Raw genomic sequence first — 22,544 nt, forward strand, 5'->3', positions numbered from 1 at the left:
ACACATCTTTGGTTTCACCATGGAAATGTAACCACTGCTTGGGTGGAGGTCAGGCAGCGCTAGCCACTGGCTGGCAGCCAAACATGGGGTGTGGGATAGCCCTAGAATGCTCATGGCTGGTACTGAATGTAAGACGGAGATCACCACAGTAGCACTCCAGCATGCCTCCCCCCCCACCCAGGCCTGCTGTGCCCTTTAACTGTTCACTGGGCTGCCGCCAGGATGCCAGACTTATGGGAAACACAGGGAATCTTGCCATATCTGTAATGGATTGAAAAATTGTCTTTGCTGTACTGCTTTATTTGCTGCCATTATCGCTAGTGCTGCCATCAGCACCACTATTTCTCCGATTGACAAGGTGCCTCCCTTTGCCTGGGTTTCGCCTGAGTACACAGGATGCTCTGATACTGGGCATGGCTTTACGGGAGAGCAGAGGTAGCTTGGCACTGGAAACCTCGAAGGGAAGAACAGGATAGAACGATCAGAATTTATTTACATCCTGCCAGGGCCTAGGGGCCAGATACCTTCAGTTCCACCCTCCATCCTACCCTGCTTTAACAGTCCCTGGCAAGTTCAGGCTACTTCAAGGGTTAAGCACCAGTAGAATGGCTTGTATTTGTCAAGAAGCTCACCTATGCCAAAACCCCACCCGGTGGGCAAGAGGAGAGGACTCTTCAAACACAAGGAGATTGTCTCCACCTATTTTTTTTCTTTTCTTTTTAAAAAAGATTAAATTTTCCGGTGTTCAAGTTAAATAAAAAATGTGGGCCTGACATCGGCATTCATTCCCAAAGCGAACTATGGAATGTACACCTCCACAGCCTAACAACAGGGTGCCCTGCTCCCTAAGCCCTCGCCTCTGCCCTAGGGTCAGGGGCAATCCATGGCAGGCAGAAAGCCAGGAACAAGGAAAAGCTCAAGCTCTCCATCCCTGGCCGCAGCTAACTGCCCCCCTGAGCCCGCGGGCTTCACCTGGCAACTGGGAGCCTCGGCAGAGCTGCGAGAGAAGTGACATTTTGGAATCCATTTTGCTCAAGATGCTGAAGTCATTGTGGCAAACTCCCCTTTGCTACTGGGATTCAAGACTCCACAGGGATGTGGGTCGCTGGGGGCCAGCTGGGGACCAACCAAGGTATCACTGTCACTTAGAGCAGGCAGGTGCACTGGCTATCCTGAGGACTTGCCCGCAGGCCAGCGATGGGCTAGGACTGGGTACTGGGGCCCAACCTCCACTCTGTTTCTGCGTCTCGGGGCAGGTTCCCTAACAGAGGGACCAGCAGCTGTTGTGGCCAGACCAGCTGGGTCCCTTCTCTGTCCAGTCATTTATAAACGAGATTTACCTGCATGCAGAGGAAAGGGGGCGCGAGGTGACTACGGCCTTCGGAAGGCATAATCCAGAAAATCACACTCCCTCCCATCACCCCCAAAGCGCTGCCCTTCCCGGCTCTCTTTCCCCTGAGCGGTGCGGTCTCAGCAGGCGAGTCTGCCCGGCGGGGCGCGCCGCAGCGGATCCCGGCGCTGGGCGGGCGGGACGCAGGCGGGGAAGGCGGGCGGCTCGGTGCGACGCGACGCGGCTCACCTGCTAGGCTGTTGTAGCAGTCGACCTCGATGGCCTCCACCGTCTTGCTCTGCTCCTCTGACAGGCGGCAGGACTTGGGGATCCCGGCCGGAGATGCCGTGCGCGAGTCCCGCTCTCGTTCCCCGGGGGGCGGCAGCAGCCCTTTCAGCTCCAGCAATGCCCGGTGGTATTTGCCGATGGCTTCGCGGAATTTCTTGTCCTTGTAGCACTGCGCCCCTTGGCTCTTGAACTCGTGCGCGCGCCGGATGAGCTCGGCCGGCTCGGCCGCCGCCCCAGACTGGCCCCGCGCTGGGGCCCCTCCGCCGCAGCCCCCCGGGGCGCACAGCGGCGGCGGGGGCCTCTGCCCGTCTCCGGCCACGGGCGGACTCGGGTTCCCCTTAGCCCCGGCCGCCGAGCCCTTCCTCTCCATTCGGCCGCCGCCCGAGCGCTCAGCGCGCGCCGCGATCCACCCGCCGCTGCCGCCGCGCCCTTCTGGCTTTAAAAGCGGTGGGCGCGGACTCTGCGCCTCCCAGGCTCGGCCGCAGCCGTGACACCCCGCGGCAGCCGGTGGCCCCGCACTCCCATTCTCCTCGCCAGCTGCCGGAGGCTGCTCTCGGCTCCTCCCGCGGCTCCGAGCGCCCGCCCGGGCTCTCCTCCCTCCCCCACTCGCGCGCCGCCCGCCCTCCTCCCCGCCCTCCTTCTTGCCCGCAACCTGCCCGCCGCGGCAGCCCGGCCCTAGCGCGCCCAGGGACTCTCGGTGTAGGGGGACCGCGGGCCCGGTTGGGGTAGCGGCCACTGTCGCTGACCCGGAAGAAGCTTGGCCTGCCCAGGGAGGGGAGGATGAATGACAAAGACGGCCCCGCTCTTTCCCATTCAATCCTGTTCCAGACGAGCCGGGTCGGAAGAAGCCTGATGGGGGAAGGGAGTCCGTGTGTGAGGGCGGGAGCGGTAGTGAGGCCGGCTCAGGAATCACCCTTGATGAATTCTGGAAAACTCACCAGCGTGGGGCGGCGGGCATGAGGGGCGTGGACATAGGCCACGGCTCCCGGTTTTTGCAACAAAGAAGTGCTATTTTGAAGGGAGCAGGGCTTCCCTTCTGTGGATGCGGGCGGTCGTGAGGTGTGTGTTGGAGGAAGCACCATCCAGAACGGGATGCACCTTTCCCCATGGGGCATAGTGTTCTGGGCATCGTACTTGCCCAAGTGTGTGTGTGTGTGAGTAGCTGTGCACAGTGTATCATAGACATAGGAGAAGGAAAACACCTGTTCCTTTCTGTCATTAGGCTGGCCGTGCATGAGGTCCTGGTATCCCTTTACAGACTAGTTCCGTGCCCTTCACTGGCAGATTCCATTCCTTCATTCATCCTTGAGTTAACCCTGAGTGGCAGCTGTTCACTGGGGATTTGCTGAAGCCAAGAGATAGGATGGGCAAGTCACACCTGCACCCCCAAGAAACTCATAGAGTCGCCGCAGCAGGTTAAGATTGAAGAGGAACAGAAAGAAACTGTGGAGCCCTTCGGGGAGGAGAGGAGAGGGAGGTGGGTGCTGGTTGAACCCAGCATGATGGAAAAAGCCGTGTCTGGAGGCTTTGAAGGAAGGGTGACATTTGGTTGGGAGGAAATAACAAATGAACTGAAATCAGGCAGAGGTCCTGATGTTTGTGATGTCAGGTGTGTTTAGGTCTTAGATGTTGGCTTTTGTAGCCCCAATAGAAGGCATGGAAAATGACAGGGTGGCATCACACAGGCTGTGAGTTGAAGTTGGGGTTTGATTTGAGAAGCAACTAGGAAGATTGGCATTTCTTGTGCTCCCACCACGGCTTTTTTGATGCTAAGAAACAAAAATGTTCTAAAGCAGCAGTTGTCCAAGTGTGGTTTCCAGACCTGCAACATCAGCGCATTGCCTGAGAAACTGCTCAAAATGCAGATTCTCAAGTCCTGCCTGGACCATGATAGTAGAAACTCTGGGGATTGGTTCCAGCCACCTGCACTTTCACAGATATCTCATTTGGTACACACGTGCTTCTCACAATCCTCGATACTCAAAGGGTGGGACTTGGACTGGTAGTATCAGCATCATTTGGGCCTGGGGGACCTGTGGGGCCTGCCCAAACTTACACACAAGCTTCATTTTAACAGAGGACCAGGTGATTTATATGCCTCCTGGCAGGGGAGTGGGATGGAGTTGGAAAGTACGGAAAAGTACAAATAAGGAAAGTCTCAATCCTTTATTGACACCCAGGTGCGTTCTTTGTTAGTGTTTCCATGTAATTCCTACCAGTTTTTTTTTTAAAGGGTTTGTTTTATTTATTTGAAAGAGAAGGTTACAAAGAGAGAAACACACAAAAAGAGAAATCTTCCATCCCTTGTTTCACTCCTTAAATGGCCACAACAACTAGGGCCAGACCCAAGCCTGTGGGATGCCATGGTCAAGGTGCCAGCTTTACCTGCTGCACCACAGTGGCACCCCCTTGATAAGCTGTTACTTTCTATATTACATCTGCATGTACAGAATGTTCTAATGTAAGTGCTGGGGGACACTATTTGTATATCCAATTTGCTTCCTGTTCTCGCCACTCTGCATTACATCTGATTAAACATTCCCTTAAAGCATTTTTACAGCTGTTTGTATTGAATTACATGCTTATACCATAGTGTGTATAGCTATTTTTTTCTACCATCAGGTAGATTTTATTATTATTACTGAGGGAAAAAAATAATTATACCACTTTTGTATAGTGCCTACTTTGTGCCAAGCACTGAATTCTTTTAAAAATGAATTTGAGAGACAATGAGGGCTTCCCTTTGTTGATTCACTCCCCAGAGGCTCCAGATCACCTGGATAACTCAATCCAGGTCTCCCACGTGAGGGGTAAGAACCCAGCTGGGCCATCACCAAGGTCTCCAGGTTCTGCACAGAGAGGAAGCTCAACAGCTTCCTGACAAGCTGGAAACCGCACCCAGACACTCTGATGTGGGACACGGGCACCTTAACTGCAGGGCTGCACTCCCACCCCAGATCTGCGAGTTAAATTCAAGTAATCTTGGAGCTGGCAAGGTGGCTCTAACCCTCTGCCTGTGGCACCAGCATCCCATGTTGGTGCCAATTTGAGTCCCAGATGCTCCACTTCTGATCTAGCTAGTGACTCGGGAAGGAAGTGGAGGATGGCTAAGGCCTTGGATTTCTGCATCCATGAGGAAGATCTGGAAGAAGCTCCTGGCTGCCTGCTTCAGACTGGCCCTGCTGCGGCTGTTGCTGCCATTTGGGGAATGAACCAGAGGATGGCAGATGTTTCTCCCTCTCTCTGTAAATCTGGTGTGAAATAAAGCAAATCTCTCTCTCTTTTTAAAGACTTATTATTATTGTTGTTATTAAATTGGAAAGTCAGTTTCAGAGAGAGAGAGACTGAAAGATCTTCCATCTGCTGATCATTCCCAAAGTGGCTGCAATGGCTGAGCTGTCAATCTGAAGCCAGGAGCCAACAGACTTATGGGTTTCTTATGTGGGCATAGGGTCCCAAGACTTTGGGCTGTTCTTAACTGCTTTTCCAGGCCACAAGCAGGGAGCTGGAAGGGAAGTGGAGCAGCTGGGATACAAAGCAGTGGCACTATGGGATCCTAGAGCATGCAAGGCAAGGACTTCAGCTATGAGACTAACATGCTTGGGCTCGAAATAAAACAAATCTTTTAAGAAATCCAAGCTATCTTCAGAATTTTCCTTTATATTCTTCTTATACTTGGTTTATTATTACTATCATTATTTTATTTCATATAATGACACAGTTTCATAGACTGGAATTCCCCCAACTCCTCCAAAAAGCCCTCCCCCCATACTGAATTCCTCCATATTGTTGTGGTAGTACAGTTCATATCCAGTCATGATTCCTTCATTGTGGGCATGGACCATGCAGAAAGTCCGGCATCTTACTGTCCAGTTATTCCTTACATAAAATTATTGTATCAATTTTTAAGAAAGTCTTAAGTTGTGTTGTCAGCTTGGTTCACAGAAAGAATGTACTAGCTTGTGGTCCCACCAAAGCATCCTGGCTCCATAGCATCTTGACCTACATCAAGCGTGAACCTTAAAAAATATTTTTTGGGGCCCGGCGGCGTGGCCTAGCAGCTAAAGTCTTTGCCTTGAACACACCAGGATCCCATATGGGCACCGGTTCTGGTCCTGACAGCTCCACTTCCCACCAGCTCCCTGCTTGTGGCCTGGGAAAGCAGTCGAGGACGGCCCAGTGCTTTGGGATCCTGCACCCATGTGGGAGACCTGGAGGAGGTTCCTGGCTCCTGGCTTTGGATCCGCACAGCACCAGCCATTGCAGTCACTTGGGGAGTGAATCATCGGATGGAAGATCTTCCTCTCGGTCTCTGCTCCTGTATGTATATCTGACTTTGTAATAAAAATAAATAAATAAATCTAAAAAAAAAGATTTTTTGGGCCTGGCACCATGGCCTAGCGGCTAAAAGTCCTTGCCTTGAATGCACCAGGATCTCATATGGTGCCAGGTCTAATCCCGGCTGCTCCACTTCCCATCCAGCTCCCTGCTTGTGGCCTGGGAAAGCAGTCGAGGATGACCCAATGCATTGGGACCCTGCACCCATGTGGGAGACCTGAAAGAAGTTCCTGGCTCCTGGCTTCAGATTGGCATAGGACTGGCTGTTGTGGTCACTTGGGGAGTGAGTCATCAGAGGGAAGATCTTCCTCTCTATCTCTCCTCCTCTCTGTATATCTGACTTTGTAACAAAATAGATAAATATTTAAGAATATATATATAAATCTGAAAACATATTTTTCTGATTTGGTAGATATCGAAGTAACTGGGATTTCTTTCATCATAAGGGTAAATATTTCTCATGTGTGTCGTTGCTGTGGATGGAGGCTGAGGAGCTCTGTGTTGGACACAATTTCAATGTGTTAAAGTACAATTATGTTTTAAGTACCCACCTTAACTAAGGGCTTTAACATTTCCGGTCTCTTCTGAGCTTCGTGTTGGCAGCACAGAGAATATAGGGATTCTGTGGTCATGTGGGCGTGTACAGTGTCTTCTGACAACTGAGGCATCATGCTCACGCAGTGGCTAAGACCGGAGGACTCAGGCGTGGACTGGAATTCTATCTCTGCTACTTTCTTTCTTTTTTTTTTTTAAAGATTTATTCATTTTTATTACAGCCAGATATACACAGAGGAGGAGAGACAGAGAGGAAGATCTTCCGTCCGATGATTCACTCCCCAAGTGAGCCACAATGGCCGGTGTGCGCCGATCCGAAGCCGGGAACCTGGAACCTCTTCCGGGTCTCCCATCCGGGTGCAGGGTCCCAATGCTTTGGGCCGTCCTCAACTGCTTTCCCAGGCCACAAGCAGGGAGCTGGATGGGAAGTGGAGCTGCTGGGATTAGAACCGGCACCCATATGGGATCCCGGGGCTTTCAAGGCTAGGACTTTAGCCGCTAGGCCACGCCGCCGGGCCCTATCTCTGCTACTTTCTAGGCAAGTTATTCAACCTCCGAAAACCTCAACTTTCCCCATTCATGAAATGAGGACAGTTGTTACTTCATAGAGTTGTTGTAAAAGCACAGTGTAACTGCTCAACAGATGGCAGCTTTAATTATTAGTCATTCAATTCTGTCATTATTGGATCCCATGATAATGTTGTGGCAGAATTCCAGAGCATTCACAAGTTCATGCCAGTCCCTGGTTCCCTTTGAAACACTGTGTCAGGTGGATGGAAGGGAAGTGCATAATGCCACTCAGGTAGCAAAGTTTCAGGGGCTGCTTTTGGCCAGAGAGGATTTAGCTGCCATCAGACTTTGAATCGGGTCCTTGTAGTCATGACCACTTTAAAGTGAGAAATATTAATGTGCCAAATTGCTTTTTGCTTTTTCTACTGTGTCCTTCAATTTTGGGATTGAGGGCAAGGTTGCAAGAAACAATGTAGCCCACTTGGCACTATGCCATGGATGAGCAAAACTCAACCCAAAAGCGTAGCACTAGCTCGGATGGAGGCAAGCAGGGAATAGTATAGGTGGAGAGGTCGAGGGAGGAGACTACTCTGTTGCCCATCTGTGGTGCTCGGCAGAGCTGTGTGTAATGTCTGGAATGGGGCTTGCTTGTTTGTAGTGCACTTATGTCTGTCGAAGCTACTCTTTCGTAAATGTGTCTGGTTTTTCCTCCCTTCAGATGGAATTAAATAGGTGCCAACAAATATTCTTTCATTAACTATTGGCCATATGCACAGTGCTATTTTGGAAAGTGAGTGACAAAAGATTTGAGTCAATTTAGAAACCAGAGACATGGGCCTGGCAGTGTGGCCTAGTAGCTAAACTCCTTGCCTTGAACACACCAGGATCCCATATGGGTGCTGGTTCTAATCCCGGCAGCTCCTCTTCCCATCCAGCTCCCTGTTTGTGGCCTGGGAAAGCAGTCGAGGACGGTCCAGTGCTTTAGGATCCTGCACCCGTATGGGAGACCCGGAGGAAGTTCCTGGTTCCTGGCTCCGGATCAGCACAGCACCGGCTGTTGCAGTCACTTGGAGAGTGGATCAATGGACGGAAGATCTTCCTGTCTGTCTCTGCTCCTTTATGTATATCTGACTTTGTAATAAAAATAAATAAATCTTTAAAAAAAAAAAAGAAACCAGAGACTCAATGCATGTCAAATGTTAGTGTGTGGATGTCGGATTCTGTTCATCTAGGTAGGCCCCAAGATTCTGCATTTTTAAAAAAGATTTATTTATTTTTATTGCAAAGGCAGATATATAGAGAGAAGAGACAGAGAGGAAGATCTTCCCTCTGATGATTCACTCCCCAAGTGACCGCAATGGCCGGTCCTATGCCGACCTGAAGCCAGCAGCCAGGAGCTCTTCGAGAGACTCTTCTAGAGGTCTCCCACACAGGTGCAGGGTCCCAAGGCTTTGGGCTGTCCTCGACTGCTTTCCCAGGGCACAAGCAGGGAGCTGGATGGGAAGTGGAGCTGCCGGGACTAGAACCAGTGCCCATATGGCATCTCGACGTGTTCAAGGCGAGGACTTTAGCCACTAGGCCACAGCACCAGGCCCAGATTCTGCATTTCTAAAAGAGCTACGCAGCAATGCTGATACTGCTGGCCTTTTTAAAATTAAATTAAAAAAATTGATTTGGAAGCCTCCATCTTCTTGCTCCTTTCCCAATGCCTTCACACTCAGGGATGGGCCAGACCAAAGCCAGGCGTCTGGGTCTCAATCAGGGGCACTAGGGTGGCAAGAATCCAAGTCCTTGCAGCATCACCTGTTGCTCCCCACCCCTCAGAGTGTTCATTAGCAAGAAACTGGGTTGGGTGCAGAGGAGCTGTGTCTTGAACCTGCACTCCCATAACCGAAGTAGGTGTCCTGAGTGGTGACTTCACCCCTGAGCCAGGCGTCCACCTTTCCACTCCCTCACGGCCAACATTTTGAGGATCAAGTGTTAGAGGAAAGGGAAGTAGCACTTCTCCCCTTCTCTCCTAGTTTTTACTTTTGCTCAGTAATGAGGGGATTTGCTCAGTAAATGAGTCACGTTCCCAGAGATTCGTTGCTCCACATTTAACAAAAGCGGAGTGATGCTTCTCCATTCAACTTTCTCCACAGCTTCCATGTTGCAGAAACAGGAAGCTGTATCAGGGTCTTTTGTTGGCATCTGGCCATCTGTTTGCTTTTCCTTGCATGCATAACCAAACACACTTCTATTTGTGGTGTGTGTGTGTGTGTGTGTGTGTGTGTGTCATGGGGTGGAGCTTGAGAGAGAGACAGGGCTCCTACTTACTGGCTCATTCCCCAGATGCCTAGGCTGGGTTAAGGCTGAAACCAGGTGCTGCAAACAAAAAGCCAGATCTTCCAAGTAGGTGGTAGGGACCCGTCTCTGCCTTTTAGGAGATGTATTAACAGGAAGCTGGAATCAGGAGTTGGAACTACACAAGGATCCCAGTGTTCCAGCAGTGTCTTCACTGCTATACCAACCACTGGCTCCCTAATTTTGTTTTAAAAACAGCCCTGCACAAAGAAGTCAGGCATTTATGCAGGTGACTGTAGTATTTTGGTTTCCCATCTGCCAGTGGCCCTTGGCTGTATTGCTGAATGTCACAGGGAAGAAAGATGACTGAGTTGTGTAGCAGGTTTCGGGTCTTCACGGTCCTTTGGCCCAATATCATCAAATACTTTCCCTTCATTCCTAAAACACAAGCCGCAAGCATACACCCTTGTCACATGGATGCACATATTATGAGAGGGATAACTCTTCACTGCTGAGATACGTTGGAAAGTTTCTTTTTTTTTCTTTTTTTTTATTAAATTTATTCATTAATTACATTGTGTTGTAATTACATAGAATCTGGGATTCTCCCCCCCACCCTCCCCCCATGGTGGGTTCCTCCACCCCGCTGCATAACCATAGTTCAAGTTTAGTTGAAATTCCCTCCCTGCAAGTATTTGCCAAGCATAGAGTCCAACATCCCATAGTCCAGACAAGTCGTTGGAAAGTTTCTTAGAGAAAACATGTGTGGCGCTGTTTTGAAGGAAAGAGCTTCACAAGGCAGACAGCTGCAAGCACCGCGGTCCTCCTGGCTCTCAGGGCCTCGTCCTCTGTACCTGCTTTGATGTTGATTTGCTTTCTGCTTCTTGGAGTCTCTGTCCCCTTCACTGCCCATCATCTTAGAAGACTGAAAAACTCTTCTTCTACACACTCACACTTGGGTCTTACACACTTCCCAGATGGATGGCTTCTTCTTCCTTGTCTCTCTCTGTAGCTGTTTCTTGAGCACATGTAAGACATGTCTTTGAACCAATCTAAGATATTCAGGGTTTGGCCACCTGCCAAGAAAAGCCAAGCTATTTGGGGGATGTTTTACCATTTGCATTGAGCTTCACAATTTACCTGAGAAAATGACAGCCTTTTCCATCATCAGATTTTAATCCATATTTAATGTTCAAGTATCCCGTTTTTGGAAAAGTGGGAGATGTTAAACTACCTCATTTATAGGTGTAGCTAACAAAAGCTTTTTATTTTTATTTATCCCACTTTCTGCTCCCTCCACACCTCCCCTAACAACAAGCTTCTCTATGATTCCACAGACTACTTCAGTCTAGCCTTCGAAAAATAAGGCTCAACTGATCCCTACTCTCTCCTGTCACTCACCCCAACCTCCAACTCCCCATCTTTCTTGTTAGCCATGGGGTTAATCTCTTGAGCCTGCTGACATTTCTTCCTGGGCACACTATTCCTTGCTCTGTTCCTTGTGACCTGGTACAGCTGTTGGTCATGGACTGGCCAGCCCCCTTTCCACTTGCTAGCACCTATTTCAAGCTTAAGCCAATTGCATTTCTCCAGCATCCCACACCATAGTTGATGCATTCAGGCAGAGGCACACAAAGTAGAGATAATCATAATTTCCTCTGAGAATTATGTGTCTGTTTCCCAGGCATTAGGAGAGAAGAGTTTTGTTTTGTTTTAAGATTTAGTTTTTTTTTTTTTTTTTTTTTTTTTAAGGCAGAGATACACAGAGAGAAAGAGACACAGAGAGAAAGCTCTTCCATCTGATGCTTCACTCCCCAAATGGCTGAACTTGCCAGAGCTGAGCTGACCTGAAGCCAAGAGCCAAGAGCTTCTTCTGGGTCTCATACATGAGTATGGGATCCTCCACTGAAGTGGCACTGCTGGAACTTGAATTGGCACCCATATAAGATACTGGCGCTGCAGGTGGAAGCTTGGCTTGCTATGCCAGGGTGCTGCCTCCTGCCCTGGTTCAGTTTTTATTTAAATACTTTGAATATGTTTTTCTACTTCCTTTTTGCCTGCACTTTCTGCTGAGAACTCTGTTTATAATCTTACAAAAACTCCCTTTTATATGGTTCATTGTTTTTCTTTTGCTACTGTCTTTGACTTCAGACATCTGACTGTAATGTATTTTGGTGTGGATCTTTTAAAGTTTATCCTAGTTGTAAGAATTTGAGATTCTTAATTTTTGAAGAATCTCTGCCTCTCCACTAGAAAGGCAGAAAGAGGATGGACAGACAGCAAGAGCTTCCGTCTACTGATCCTCTCACATCTCTAGAACTGGCAAGACAGGCCAGACCAAAGCCAGGAGTCCAGAATCCCATCTGGGTCTTCGTTGATGGCAGTGACAATCATCCAAGTCATCAAGGCGGTGCTTCCCGGGGTGCAGATCAGCAGGAAGCTGGAATCAGAAGCAGGGTTAGGATTCAAACCCACCCAGCCCTGTGTGACATGTGGGTGTCCCGAATGGTATGCCAATCACTGTGCCAAATGCCCACGTTTTGAATTTTTTTGACTTTTAAAAAATCATTACTTATTTTTACTGGGAAGACAGAGGTACAGAGACAAGGAGGCAAAGATTTTCCATCTGCTGGTTCACTCCCTAAGTGGCCACAACAGCCAGAGCTGAGCTGATCCAAAGCCAAGAGCCAGGAGTTTCTTCTGGGTCTCCCATGTAGGTGCAGGGTCCCAAGGCTTTGGGCCATCCCCAACTGCTTTCCCAGGCCACAAGCAGGGAGTTGGATGGGAAGTGGAGCAGCCGGGATATGAACCAGTGCCCATAAGGAATCTCAGCGCATACATGGTAAGGATTTAGCCACTAGGTTATTGCTGGCCTCTTGACTATTTTTGAAAGACTTACTTAGCTTTTATTTGAGAGGCAGATTTAGAGAAACAAAGACAGTGCATGCGGTCTTCCATCAGCTTATTCACTCCCCATATGGCTGCAACAGCCAGAACTGCACAGGTCTGAAGCCAGGTACCAGGATGGTCTCCCACATGAGTACAGTGGAGCAAGGACTAGAGCTGTCCTCCATTGCTTTCCCAGGTCCTTAGTGGGGAGCTGTATTGGAAGTGGAATAGCTGGGACTTGAACCAGTGCTGATATGAAATCCCGGTGCGGAAGGTAAAGGTATAACCTATTACACCATGACGCTGGCCCCTGCCTATTTTTTCCACTCGTGTTTGTGAAGTCTTTGCACTTCATTTTTTCCAGCAAGCTTCTGGTCACTTTTCTTCTCTGAGTTCCATAAGGTGTATATTACTCACTTGATAATGTCCTATAAGTCACCTAGGCTCCCTTTATTTTTTAATTCATTCTTTTCTTTTTTTGCTTCTCTGTTTTTTTAACGTCACATAACCTGTCTGCAAATTTGTAGATTTTTAATTCTAGAGATGAAATGTGCCGCTATACCCCTCTAAAGTTTTTTTCAGTTAAATTATATCTTTAAGCTCCAGAATGTCTGCTTGATTCTTTTTAAAAATTATTTGGAACTCTGTTGATATTGTCACCCTGTTCTTGTCTCATCTTCCTGATTGCTTAGTTGTCTCTCTATTCTCTTTGCTCACTGAGCATCGTTAGGATAATTATTTTAAATTCTAGTCATGCGGCTCTTAGATTGCATTTGTTTAAGACTGATGGCTACAGTTTTATTTTGATACTTTGTTTTGGCCCCTTTTTCATCATTCTTTGCCTGTTTTGTCATATTTAGCTGGATTTGGGCCCATATCTTTCCCAATTGTCAGCTTCATGCAGGGAGGACCTTTCTAATAGTCCAGGGCCTCCAAGCCTTTTCTGATCTCTTGTGCCTCCTCGTGTCTTCCTTTGGAACTGCAGATTCAATTTGCCATTTTCGTCCACTCTTCAGAGGTTTCTTGATTTTACCCTAGTCCTATCATCTCTCAAACTCAGGTGAAACAGAAACTATGAAACCAACGCTTGGTGACTGAATGGGACACTTGAGGTCCAGGGGCTTCAATCAGGAGCTTGGATCTTTTTCTGGGTGGCAGGAACCTTGTGCTGGAGCCCTCACCTGCTGTTGCCCAGGGCACACATTGGTAGAAAGCTAGAATGGCAAGCGGATTCAGTACTGGATCCAGGGCAACCCCATCAGGGATGCAGGTGTGCCAAGCAGCATCTTAACCACTGTCAAATGCCCACCCCAGCAGTCTTTACATCAACCTTACCAGGAGGAGGGAGCAACAGGAAGTCTGCAGATAGGAATACAAAAGAGTACAGTTCTTGAAATTTCTAAATTTGAATATGCTCATAGACATACCCCATGGCCCAGACACCCCATTTCCTACAGGCATGCATGCTGAGATACACCAAGGCACAGATTCAAGAGTGTTTGTGCCACAATTATCCAAAATATCCTAAAATCAGAAACATTTTTCCAGGTTATCAATGGTAGCAAAAAAAAAAAAAAAACCAACCAAATTGGGGAATATCAATCTAATCAAACACTATTCAGCATTGAAAATGAGCACATTACTGCTGTAAGCATTTCAGTCAAGTTCAAGCAAAGTCGAAGCATGGCAAAACTCCAAATATGAAAAAAGACATCTGTATATTCTCAGTTGCATAAATCATCCCCCTTCCTAAAGGCAGACTTCACCTATGGTGTTCAGGAACTCATGGTTGTATGGAGCAAATATGAAGGAAAACAGGGACACCATTATGGCTTAAGTCAGGGCATTGCTGCCTTCCAGGAGGCGAGGGGGAGCTGGGACAGTTATACTGTACCTCTCTAACTGCCTGTGTGCTGGTTACATGGTGTTCATTTTGCAATTGTTAACTAAGATGTACATGAAAGGCTTGTCTCCTTCCTCTGTGTGTGTGCATGTATCCTTTTGCTTAAAAACAGTAAGGCAATAAGGTAAGAAGCCAGCTTTACCTTGCTTGGAGGCGATTAAGCTCAGAGGCTAAGGGCATGAGTCAGCCGTTGAATTCTCACGTGACTCCACTGATGATCAGTTACCTGCCCTTGGGAATTTTGGCCTTGCTAAGATGCAGTCACCTGTTTGTAAAAATGGGACTAGTAGTAACATCCTTCTCTTGGGATTGTCATGAGAATTAAAATGAAATGATGTTTATGCTTTGTATCCCAGGCCTAATATTTGGCTCAGTACATGGCAGCCACACCTAATAGGGTTTTTTTCTCCTGACTTATATAATTTGTTGGGTCACTTAGTCCATTCCTGCAAGTGTAACAAAATGCCCTGGCTTTGGCAGCTTATAAATAAGAATGTATTTCTGGAGACTGGGGGTTGCAAGATCAAGGGGGTTGCAGGTCCAGTGTGTGGAAAAGTCTTGCTTGCAAGATGGCCTCTGGTGGCTGCAACCGTACATGGCAAAAGCTGTAGGGACAGAAAGGGACAGATAGCTCTCTACAGCTTCTTGTTTTAGCTAATTTTTTTTGATCAGAGAGACAGATGAAGGGAGATCTTCCACATGCCAGTTCTCTCCCCAAATGGCTGCATCAGCAAGGACCTGGAAGAACCACAGGCCTAGAGCTCCTAAGGGCAGGGACGCTCCTGGGACCTTCCAAGAATGGCCTTTGCTGACCAGATTTCTAGCAACATTTTGGTTCTGACCAGTTAGTAATCTCTTAGAAGATTCAGGCTTTCTTTGTAACCCTCTTAGGAGACTCCACCAGAAATACCCGTAATGCTCGTATTAATACAAACTGGCCTTCTCTTCCAAGCGTTTCTAGCTTCTACCTACTACTCAGTACCAAAGCCATTTCCACATTTTTAGATGTTTATCGTAGCCGTGCCACACGTTTTGGTATGAATTTTTGTCTTATTTGCTCCTGATGCTATAGTAAAATGCTACAGATTGGGTAATTTAGAATGAAAATTGTTTAAGTCTGTACTGTCTGGCACAATCTGAAGATTCAGTGCAGTACCCACCCAAATGCCAGTTATTTATAGAGATGTAAAAAAGAAAACCCACTCCTAAAAACTTGTATGGAACCATCAAAGACCCCAAATAGCTAAAGAAACCTCGAGAAAAGAGACAGAAGCTAAAGGAATCACAATATCGTAATACAAAACTATAGTAACCAAGACAGCACGGCGCTTGTCATAAAGACAGACACATAGGGGCATGCATTTGGTGTATGGTCATCCCTTGGGACACATACATTTCATATCAGTGTTTTGGGGATTATGTTGTCTGATTTCTTAATTCCAGATTCCAGCTAATGTACACCCTGGGAGATGGGAATAAACTGTGTGAGTAGTTTGGTCCCTGTTAGCCACACAGGAAACCTGGATTGAGTTCTGAGCTCCTAGCTTAAGCTGGCCCAGCCCTGGCTCTTGCAGGCATTTATGGAGAAACTAGAAGATGGAAGTATCGCTTTCTTTTCTTTTTTTTTTTTTTAAAGATTTATTATTATTGGAAAGCCGGATATACAGAGAGGAGGAGAGACAGAGAGGAAGATCTTCCATCCGATGTTTCACTCCCCAAGTGAGCCGCAACGGGCCGGTACGCGCCGATCCGATGCCAGGAACCAGGAACCTCTTCCAGGTCTCCCACACGGGTGCAGGGTCCCAAGGCTTTGGGCCGTCCTCAACTGCTTTCTCAGGCCACAAGCAGGGAGCTGGATGGGAAGTGGAGCTGCTGGGATTAGAACCGGCGCCCATATGGGATCCCCACACATTCAAGGCGAGGGCTTTAGCCGCTAGACCACGCGCCAGGCCTAGATTCATTGGTCTTTTTATTTGATAGGCAGAGATAGAGGGATAGAAAGCGATACTTCCATGGGGCCCGGCGGCTAAAGTCCTCGCCTTGAAAGCCCCGGGATCCCATATGGACGCCGGTTCTAATCCCGGCAGCTCCACTTCCCATCCAGCTCCTGCTTGTGGCCTGGGAAAGCAGTGGAGGACGGCCCAAAGCCTTGGGACCCTGCACCTGCATGGGAGACCCGGAAGAGAATCTGGGCTCCTGGCTTTGGATTGGCACAGCACTGGCCGTTGTGGTCACTTGGGGAGTGAATCATCAGACGAAAGATCTTCCTCTCTGTCTCTCCTCCTCTCTGTATATATATATGCCTTTCCAGTAAAAATAAATAAATCTTAGAAAGACAATGAATCAATTAATGCTTTTGAAAAACATATGAAATAGAGAACCCAGAAATAAATCTATATACTCACAGCCGATTGATTTTCCATGAAGTGTGCCACAATATGTATTGAAAAAAGTTTGGTCTTTTTAATCATTGGTCTTGTGGAAGCTGAAAAGAGATCTGCACAAGGAAACTAGATCCCTGTTTCTATATACAAAAATCAACTCAACGAGGATACAGGAATAACTTACAGTTACATCCAAACTGTGAAATTACTGGAGGAAAAAGAACAGGAAACTCTTCAGGACATGTTCTGAGCAAAGGTTTTGGGGATATGACCCCAAAAACTCAAGGAACAAAAAGAAAAATTAGACAAATGTGATTACCTTAAATGAAAAAAAAAAAGCTTCCACACGGGCTAAGAAGCCATCAAGAGTGAAGAAACGACCTCCAGAATGGGAGAAAAGATATGTAACCTTTTGGTCTGATATTAAATTATTACCCAGAATCTTAAAGCACTAAAACAGCTCAGTAGCAGAAAGCAGGTAGCCTGATTTCAACATGGACAAATTACCTGAATAGACATGTCTCCAATGAAGGTGCTCATCACAAATCACCTAGGAAATGCAAATCAAAACCAGAGATCTTGTGACCATCACTTGGCAAGACAAAAGCAAAACAAAACCAAAGCCAAAATCAGGATCAGAGAATAAAACCAACCACAAAAATAAATAAAACAAAATGTCCAAAAGTTGGTAAGGATACCTTCATTCCTGTATTCATTGCAACATTATTTGTAACAACGAAGATATGGAATCACCTTAGGTGTCTGGCAACACATGAATGGAAAATATATGCATGATTCAGGAATGAAGAAAATGTGGTACATGTACACAATGAAATATTATTCAGCCATAAAAGGAGTAAAATACTGTCATTTGCCATGATGCTAGACCTGGAAGACAGGTTACGTGAAATAAGTCAGGCACAGAAAGACAAACTCTGAATGTTCTCATTTATATGTGGAAGCCAAAGAGTGGCCTCACAGAAATAGAGTAGAAAAGTGATAGATACAACAGCCTGGAAACAGCGTGAAGCTGGGAGCCAGAAGCTTCTTTCAGGTTTTCCACATGGGTACAGGGTCCCCAAGACTTGGGCCATCCTCCACTGCCATCCTAGGCTATAAGCAGGGAGCTGGATCAGAAATGGACCACCCAGGACATGAACCTGAACTCATATGTGATGCTGGCACTACCTGGTGAAAGATTAGCTTGATGTACCATCACCACGCTGACCATGACATAAACAGTTTTAATCTAATTATGCAAGAATCTCTTTGGTTGAGTCCAAGGCATTCTCTAGGAATTCCAGGGTACAACCAAACAGAGAATCATTGCCTGAAGCTGAGCTTCTCTTTGAGTACATGAGTTTCAAAGTCCACTCAAAAGAGCAGGTGCTTAACAAACTTTACTTCTGGATAGATGAATCATGTGAAAAAAAAAAAAAAAACTGACTGACAGTTAGGAAGCCTGAGTTTTGTGTTTTAATTCTGCTACTAGCTGGCTGTGCACATCACTTCGCCTTCCCGGGCACTAATGTTTTGTCTCTAAAATGAGAACAATGGGCCTGATGACATGTAAAGTTTTTTCCTGTTCCAAATTGCCCTGGCTAGTGCTAATTACCTCTATTTTCACATAATAAGATCATAATAGGATCCTTAAAATGTTTGTAAGATTTTTTTTGTTGTTGTTTGCAAGATAAATAAAATGGAATGAGTGTCACCCTTCTTGAGCCAATTAATTTTCACTGACAACTCTATATTTATCTACACATTTCTAGGTGTTGGGCATTGGACAAAAATAAGATCATCTTTTACTCTCACGGAATTTAAAGTCTTCTGAAGAGAACACAGGGCTAACCCTTCCCCCCTCCTCCACACACACACACACACACATGCACACACACACACAGGGCAGGATGCTCACAGATTTGGGCAGGGAGAAGGAGGCAGTGCTTGGAAGAGGCAGGCATCAAAGACCGCTGAGAACTCATAAAAGGAGTAAATTGAGCAATATTCAATCAGTGCTCATTGAAATTTTCCTATGTTTTAGGGACTACTCTTGATGTTAGGAAAGAGCATTGAAGAAAACAAAGTTTTGGGCATGAAAAGGAGACAGAATCAGATTGGAGGCTGTGTAGTGTATGTGTGCATGGGGCGGGGGAGGGGGAAGCTACATCCCAGGTCAAGGGGAAGATCCTGTGGTCAGCAGCCAAGTCTTCCAGAAACTGAAAACAGGCCCCCTTGCTGGAACAGTGAGAAGATGGTGTAACCTGACTGAGGAGATGGACAGATGCCTGACACAGGATATCTTACAGGTCATGGAAAGGCATTAGGGAGAGTTGAACAGGCATGGTCTATAGAAAGCACCCAGCGTGGATTTGAATCGAAACCAGTTCACACCAGGTTCTCCAGCTTTGTTGGTGGCTCGTGGCTTGAGCTCCTATTTATGCCTCTGTAGCTGCAATCTTGAAATCTAGAAAAATGTCAGGACTTCTGCAATGTCTGGAGCAATGTTTCCCCAGAGGGCTGTAGTGATAATCATCCTGTGGCAGAACTATGGCTGCGAGGGGCATGTGTATATTTCTGGGATGGAAGAAGGGGCTATTGCCCTTCTGTATCTTTAATGTTAAAAAAAAAAATCCACAACTCATTAAAGAAGAGGCCCATCAAAGGACTGGATTAAGAGAGGCCTGAAGAAACACTGGTATGCATATTTGGGCAAGTATTCATTATTTCATAAAGGATGCTTATTGGAAGCTTACTGCCACAGGAATTGGCCCAAAGAGAAACAGACGATTTGACTCTTTCAACAGGATGTGATTGGTGCTAGGAAAGAGATGTGCCCCGGATGGTACGGGAGCATATAAGATAGCAGCTTAGCTCCCAGGAGGGGGAGGGTGTGGAAAGGACTCCAGCTTTGTAATGGAGACATAATACATAGGAAAATGGAGGCCACGTCACGAAGGGCATCATAAACCACACTGAGGCGTTCCAACTGCTTCCTGTAGACGGGATAAACCACTCCACGATTTTAAGCAACAGGGTGACGCATTATTGCTTCAATATTGAATAATAACAGCTAGCAGTTGTTGGCTTGATTGTTTTTGCTGTGTGTCAGGCCACTAGTTTGGCAACTGAGAACTATCACGTACAATGACTCAATCCTTTCTGGACTCTTTAAAGAACTATTATTAGCACCATTTTGGCAACAAGGAAGCCACAGCATAGATAATGCAGGAACTTTTCCCAAGAAATGTTCCTACTTAACAGCTAGTCAGTGGGTGAACGGAATCTAAAAGCAGGCTGTTGGTGTCCTAGAAAAGCATCTCATTACTGTGCTATCTGATTATTTTGCCACTGCAGGTGTGGTTCCTTGGGCTGCAAGTATTAGCATTGCCTGGGAGCTTGTCAAAGGCTCATCCCAGACCTGAATCAGAATTCTAATTTTAACAAGATTCCCCAGGTGATTTGCATGCATATTAATGACTGAGAAGCACTGGCTAGCCCACATGATTGATCTGTGCCAGCTAATGAACAGCACACCAATCACCCAATTTAGAGAGGAACAGTGCCTCGGATCCAGTCAGCTGGCAAGTGCCAAAACGCAAACAGCATCCTCACCCCTGCTGCAGGCTCATTTTTCACATTTTTGTAGAAGGAAAGAATACAGTTGTTTTTGCTTTTTGTTTTTTAAAACTACCACATTGGGATGGGTGCTGTGGTGCAGTGGGCTAAGCCATCATTCAGATGGTCTGTGTCCCATATGGAGTGCAGACTGGAGTCTTGGCTACTCCATTTCTTATCTATCCTCCTGCTAACACACCTGGGAAAGCAGTGGAACATGGCCTGTGTTCCTGCCACCCATGTGGGTGACCAGGATGGGAATCTAGACTCCTGGCGCCAGCCTGCACCAGCTACTATAGGAGGGAGCCTGTGAATGTACAATCTCTGTATGTCTTAGTCTCAATCTCTCTCTCTCTCTCTCTCTCCCTCCCTCCCTCTCATTTCTTGTTGTCACTCTGCCTTTCGAATCAGTAAGTAAATACATCTTTAAAACAACCCACGTTACGTAGGACATCACTGTGTTGACTGCTACAGGATGTTTGCAAGTAAAAGGCGACCTAACAGCTGCCAGTTAGAAATCTTTGGCTTACATCTTAAAAACCAAGGAGAAGGGGAAGCTTCTGTTCTCCTGACTCATTTGTAGCTACTGTTTGTAGTCACGGGGGTGATGGATATTTGAGGAAATGATTAGGGAACATTTCTAGGACTAGGGGCTGAGGAAGGCTTCCACCTGTTTCATTTAGAGTTTTGGAAACTGCCTATACAAGATGACACAACCTCCTAGATCTTATCTGGAACATGATGGTGGTGGAAGACTCCAAGTCAGGGTTTGAGTGGGGTGGTGGGGCTGTAACATTTCAGCACAACGAGTTAAACCACAGCCTGCAACACCAGGATCCCCCATATGGGTGCCAGGTCATGTCCTAGTTGCTCCATTTGCAATCCAGTTCCCTGCTAATGTGCATGGGAAGGCACTGCAAGACGGTCCAAATGTTTGGACCCCTACCACACATGTGGAAGACCTGGATGGAGTTTCTGGCTCCTGACTTCAGCCAGCCCTAGTCATTGCAACCCATTGAAGAGTAAGCTAGTAGGTGAAGTCTCAATCTCTCACTTCTCTGTCTCTCTAGCTCTGCCTTTCAAATACATATTAATCTTTACAACGGGAAATCTGGGGGCTGGGGGGGGTTGCTATGAGGACTCAGGCCCCCTTGGATCAGCAATGCTTTCTGCATTTCCAGTCCAGGTGTCTCCATTCAGACACATCTTTTTTTTTTTTTTTTTAAAGATTTATTTATTTATTTTTATTGGAAAGGCAGATGTACAGAGAGGAGGAGAGACAGAGAAGATCCTCCATCCAATGTTTCACTCTCCAAGTGAGCCACAACAGCCGGTGCTGCGCCGATCCGAAGCCAGGAACCAGGAACTTCTTCCGGGTCTCCCACGCGGGTGCAGGGTCCCAAGGCTTTGGGCCGTCTTCAACTGCTTTCCCAGGCCACAAGCAGGAAGCTGGATGGGAAGTGGAGCTCCCGGGATTAGAACCGGAGCCCATATGGGATCCCGGCACGTTCAAGGTGAGGACCTTAACCATTACGCTATCGCACCAGGCCCCAGACGCATCTTTAATGGGGTCTCACCTGAGACACATCCCAGGCACCTCCATCAAAACCTTGCTATTAGGGATCTTGGCTGAGGTAATTTTCTCTACTTTGAATCAGCACTTTCTTTTCTGAACCCTTCCCTCTGTTCTGACTCATGGGGCCATAAAAATACAGGAACCAGGGACCAGCGCTGTAGCCTAGCGGCTAAGGTCCCCGCTTGCATGCGCTGGGATCCTATAACAGCGCCAGTTCTAATCCCGACAGCCCTGCTTCCCATCCAGCTTCCTGCTTGTGGCCTGGGAAAGCAGTAAAAGCCTAAAGCCTTGGGACTCTGCACTGGCATGGGAGACCTGGAAGAGGCTCCTGGCTCCTGGCTCCTGGCTTCAGATTGGTGCAGCTCTAGCTGTTGTGGTCGCTTGGGGAGTGAATCATCAGACGGAGGATCTTCCTCTGTATCTCCTCCTCTCTGTATATCTGATTTTCCAATATAAATAATTAAATCTTTCAAAAAAATATAGGAACCTCTCTCTCTGGGCCAACTATGAGATCATTTCTGCCACTGCCACCTACGCTTCTTTTTGACCCTTGCCTGGTACCATTACATGAGGAAATAAACACCACAACTCTTTTGCCTGTTGCTGGGATGGTCCTGTAAAATTAACAAGAAGTTTGATTACAACCTTCAGTTTGGCTTGTCTGAACTGTGACCACCTCAACACCTGTCAGCTTGGCACACATCTGCTCGTTTTCTCTGGAAGGAAGAGCAGGGCCATCCTACTCTCTTTGATTACGGCTGTGGGCTCTCAAAATGACAGGTGTTTTTTCAATTATTACATTATGCATATTATACTTTTTTCTTCTCATTCTAGTAAAATTAAAAATTTTCAACAAAAAATAATGGATAA

General features: G+C 47.0%; 1 protein-coding gene across 1 annotated transcript in view; it reads right to left on the reverse strand.

The window, feature by feature from the left end:
* Positions 1 to 2,474, reverse strand: part of TTC9 (tetratricopeptide repeat domain 9) — a 29,181-nt gene extending 26,707 nt beyond the window's left edge. Inside the window, exon 1 of the mRNA XM_004584434.2 lies at positions 1,580 to 2,474. Coding sequence (XP_004584491.1) covers positions 1,580 to 1,988 — 409 coding nt within the window. The 5' untranslated portion in view covers positions 1,989 to 2,474. The remainder of the gene's footprint in view (positions 1 to 1,579) is intronic.
* Between the last annotated feature and the right edge of the window lie 20,070 nt (positions 2,475 to 22,544).

Source organism: Ochotona princeps, chromosome 26 (genome assembly GCF_030435755.1).
Source record: "Ochotona princeps isolate mOchPri1 chromosome 26, mOchPri1.hap1, whole genome shotgun sequence".
Classification (NCBI taxonomy): Eukaryota; Metazoa; Chordata; class Mammalia; order Lagomorpha; family Ochotonidae; genus Ochotona; species Ochotona princeps.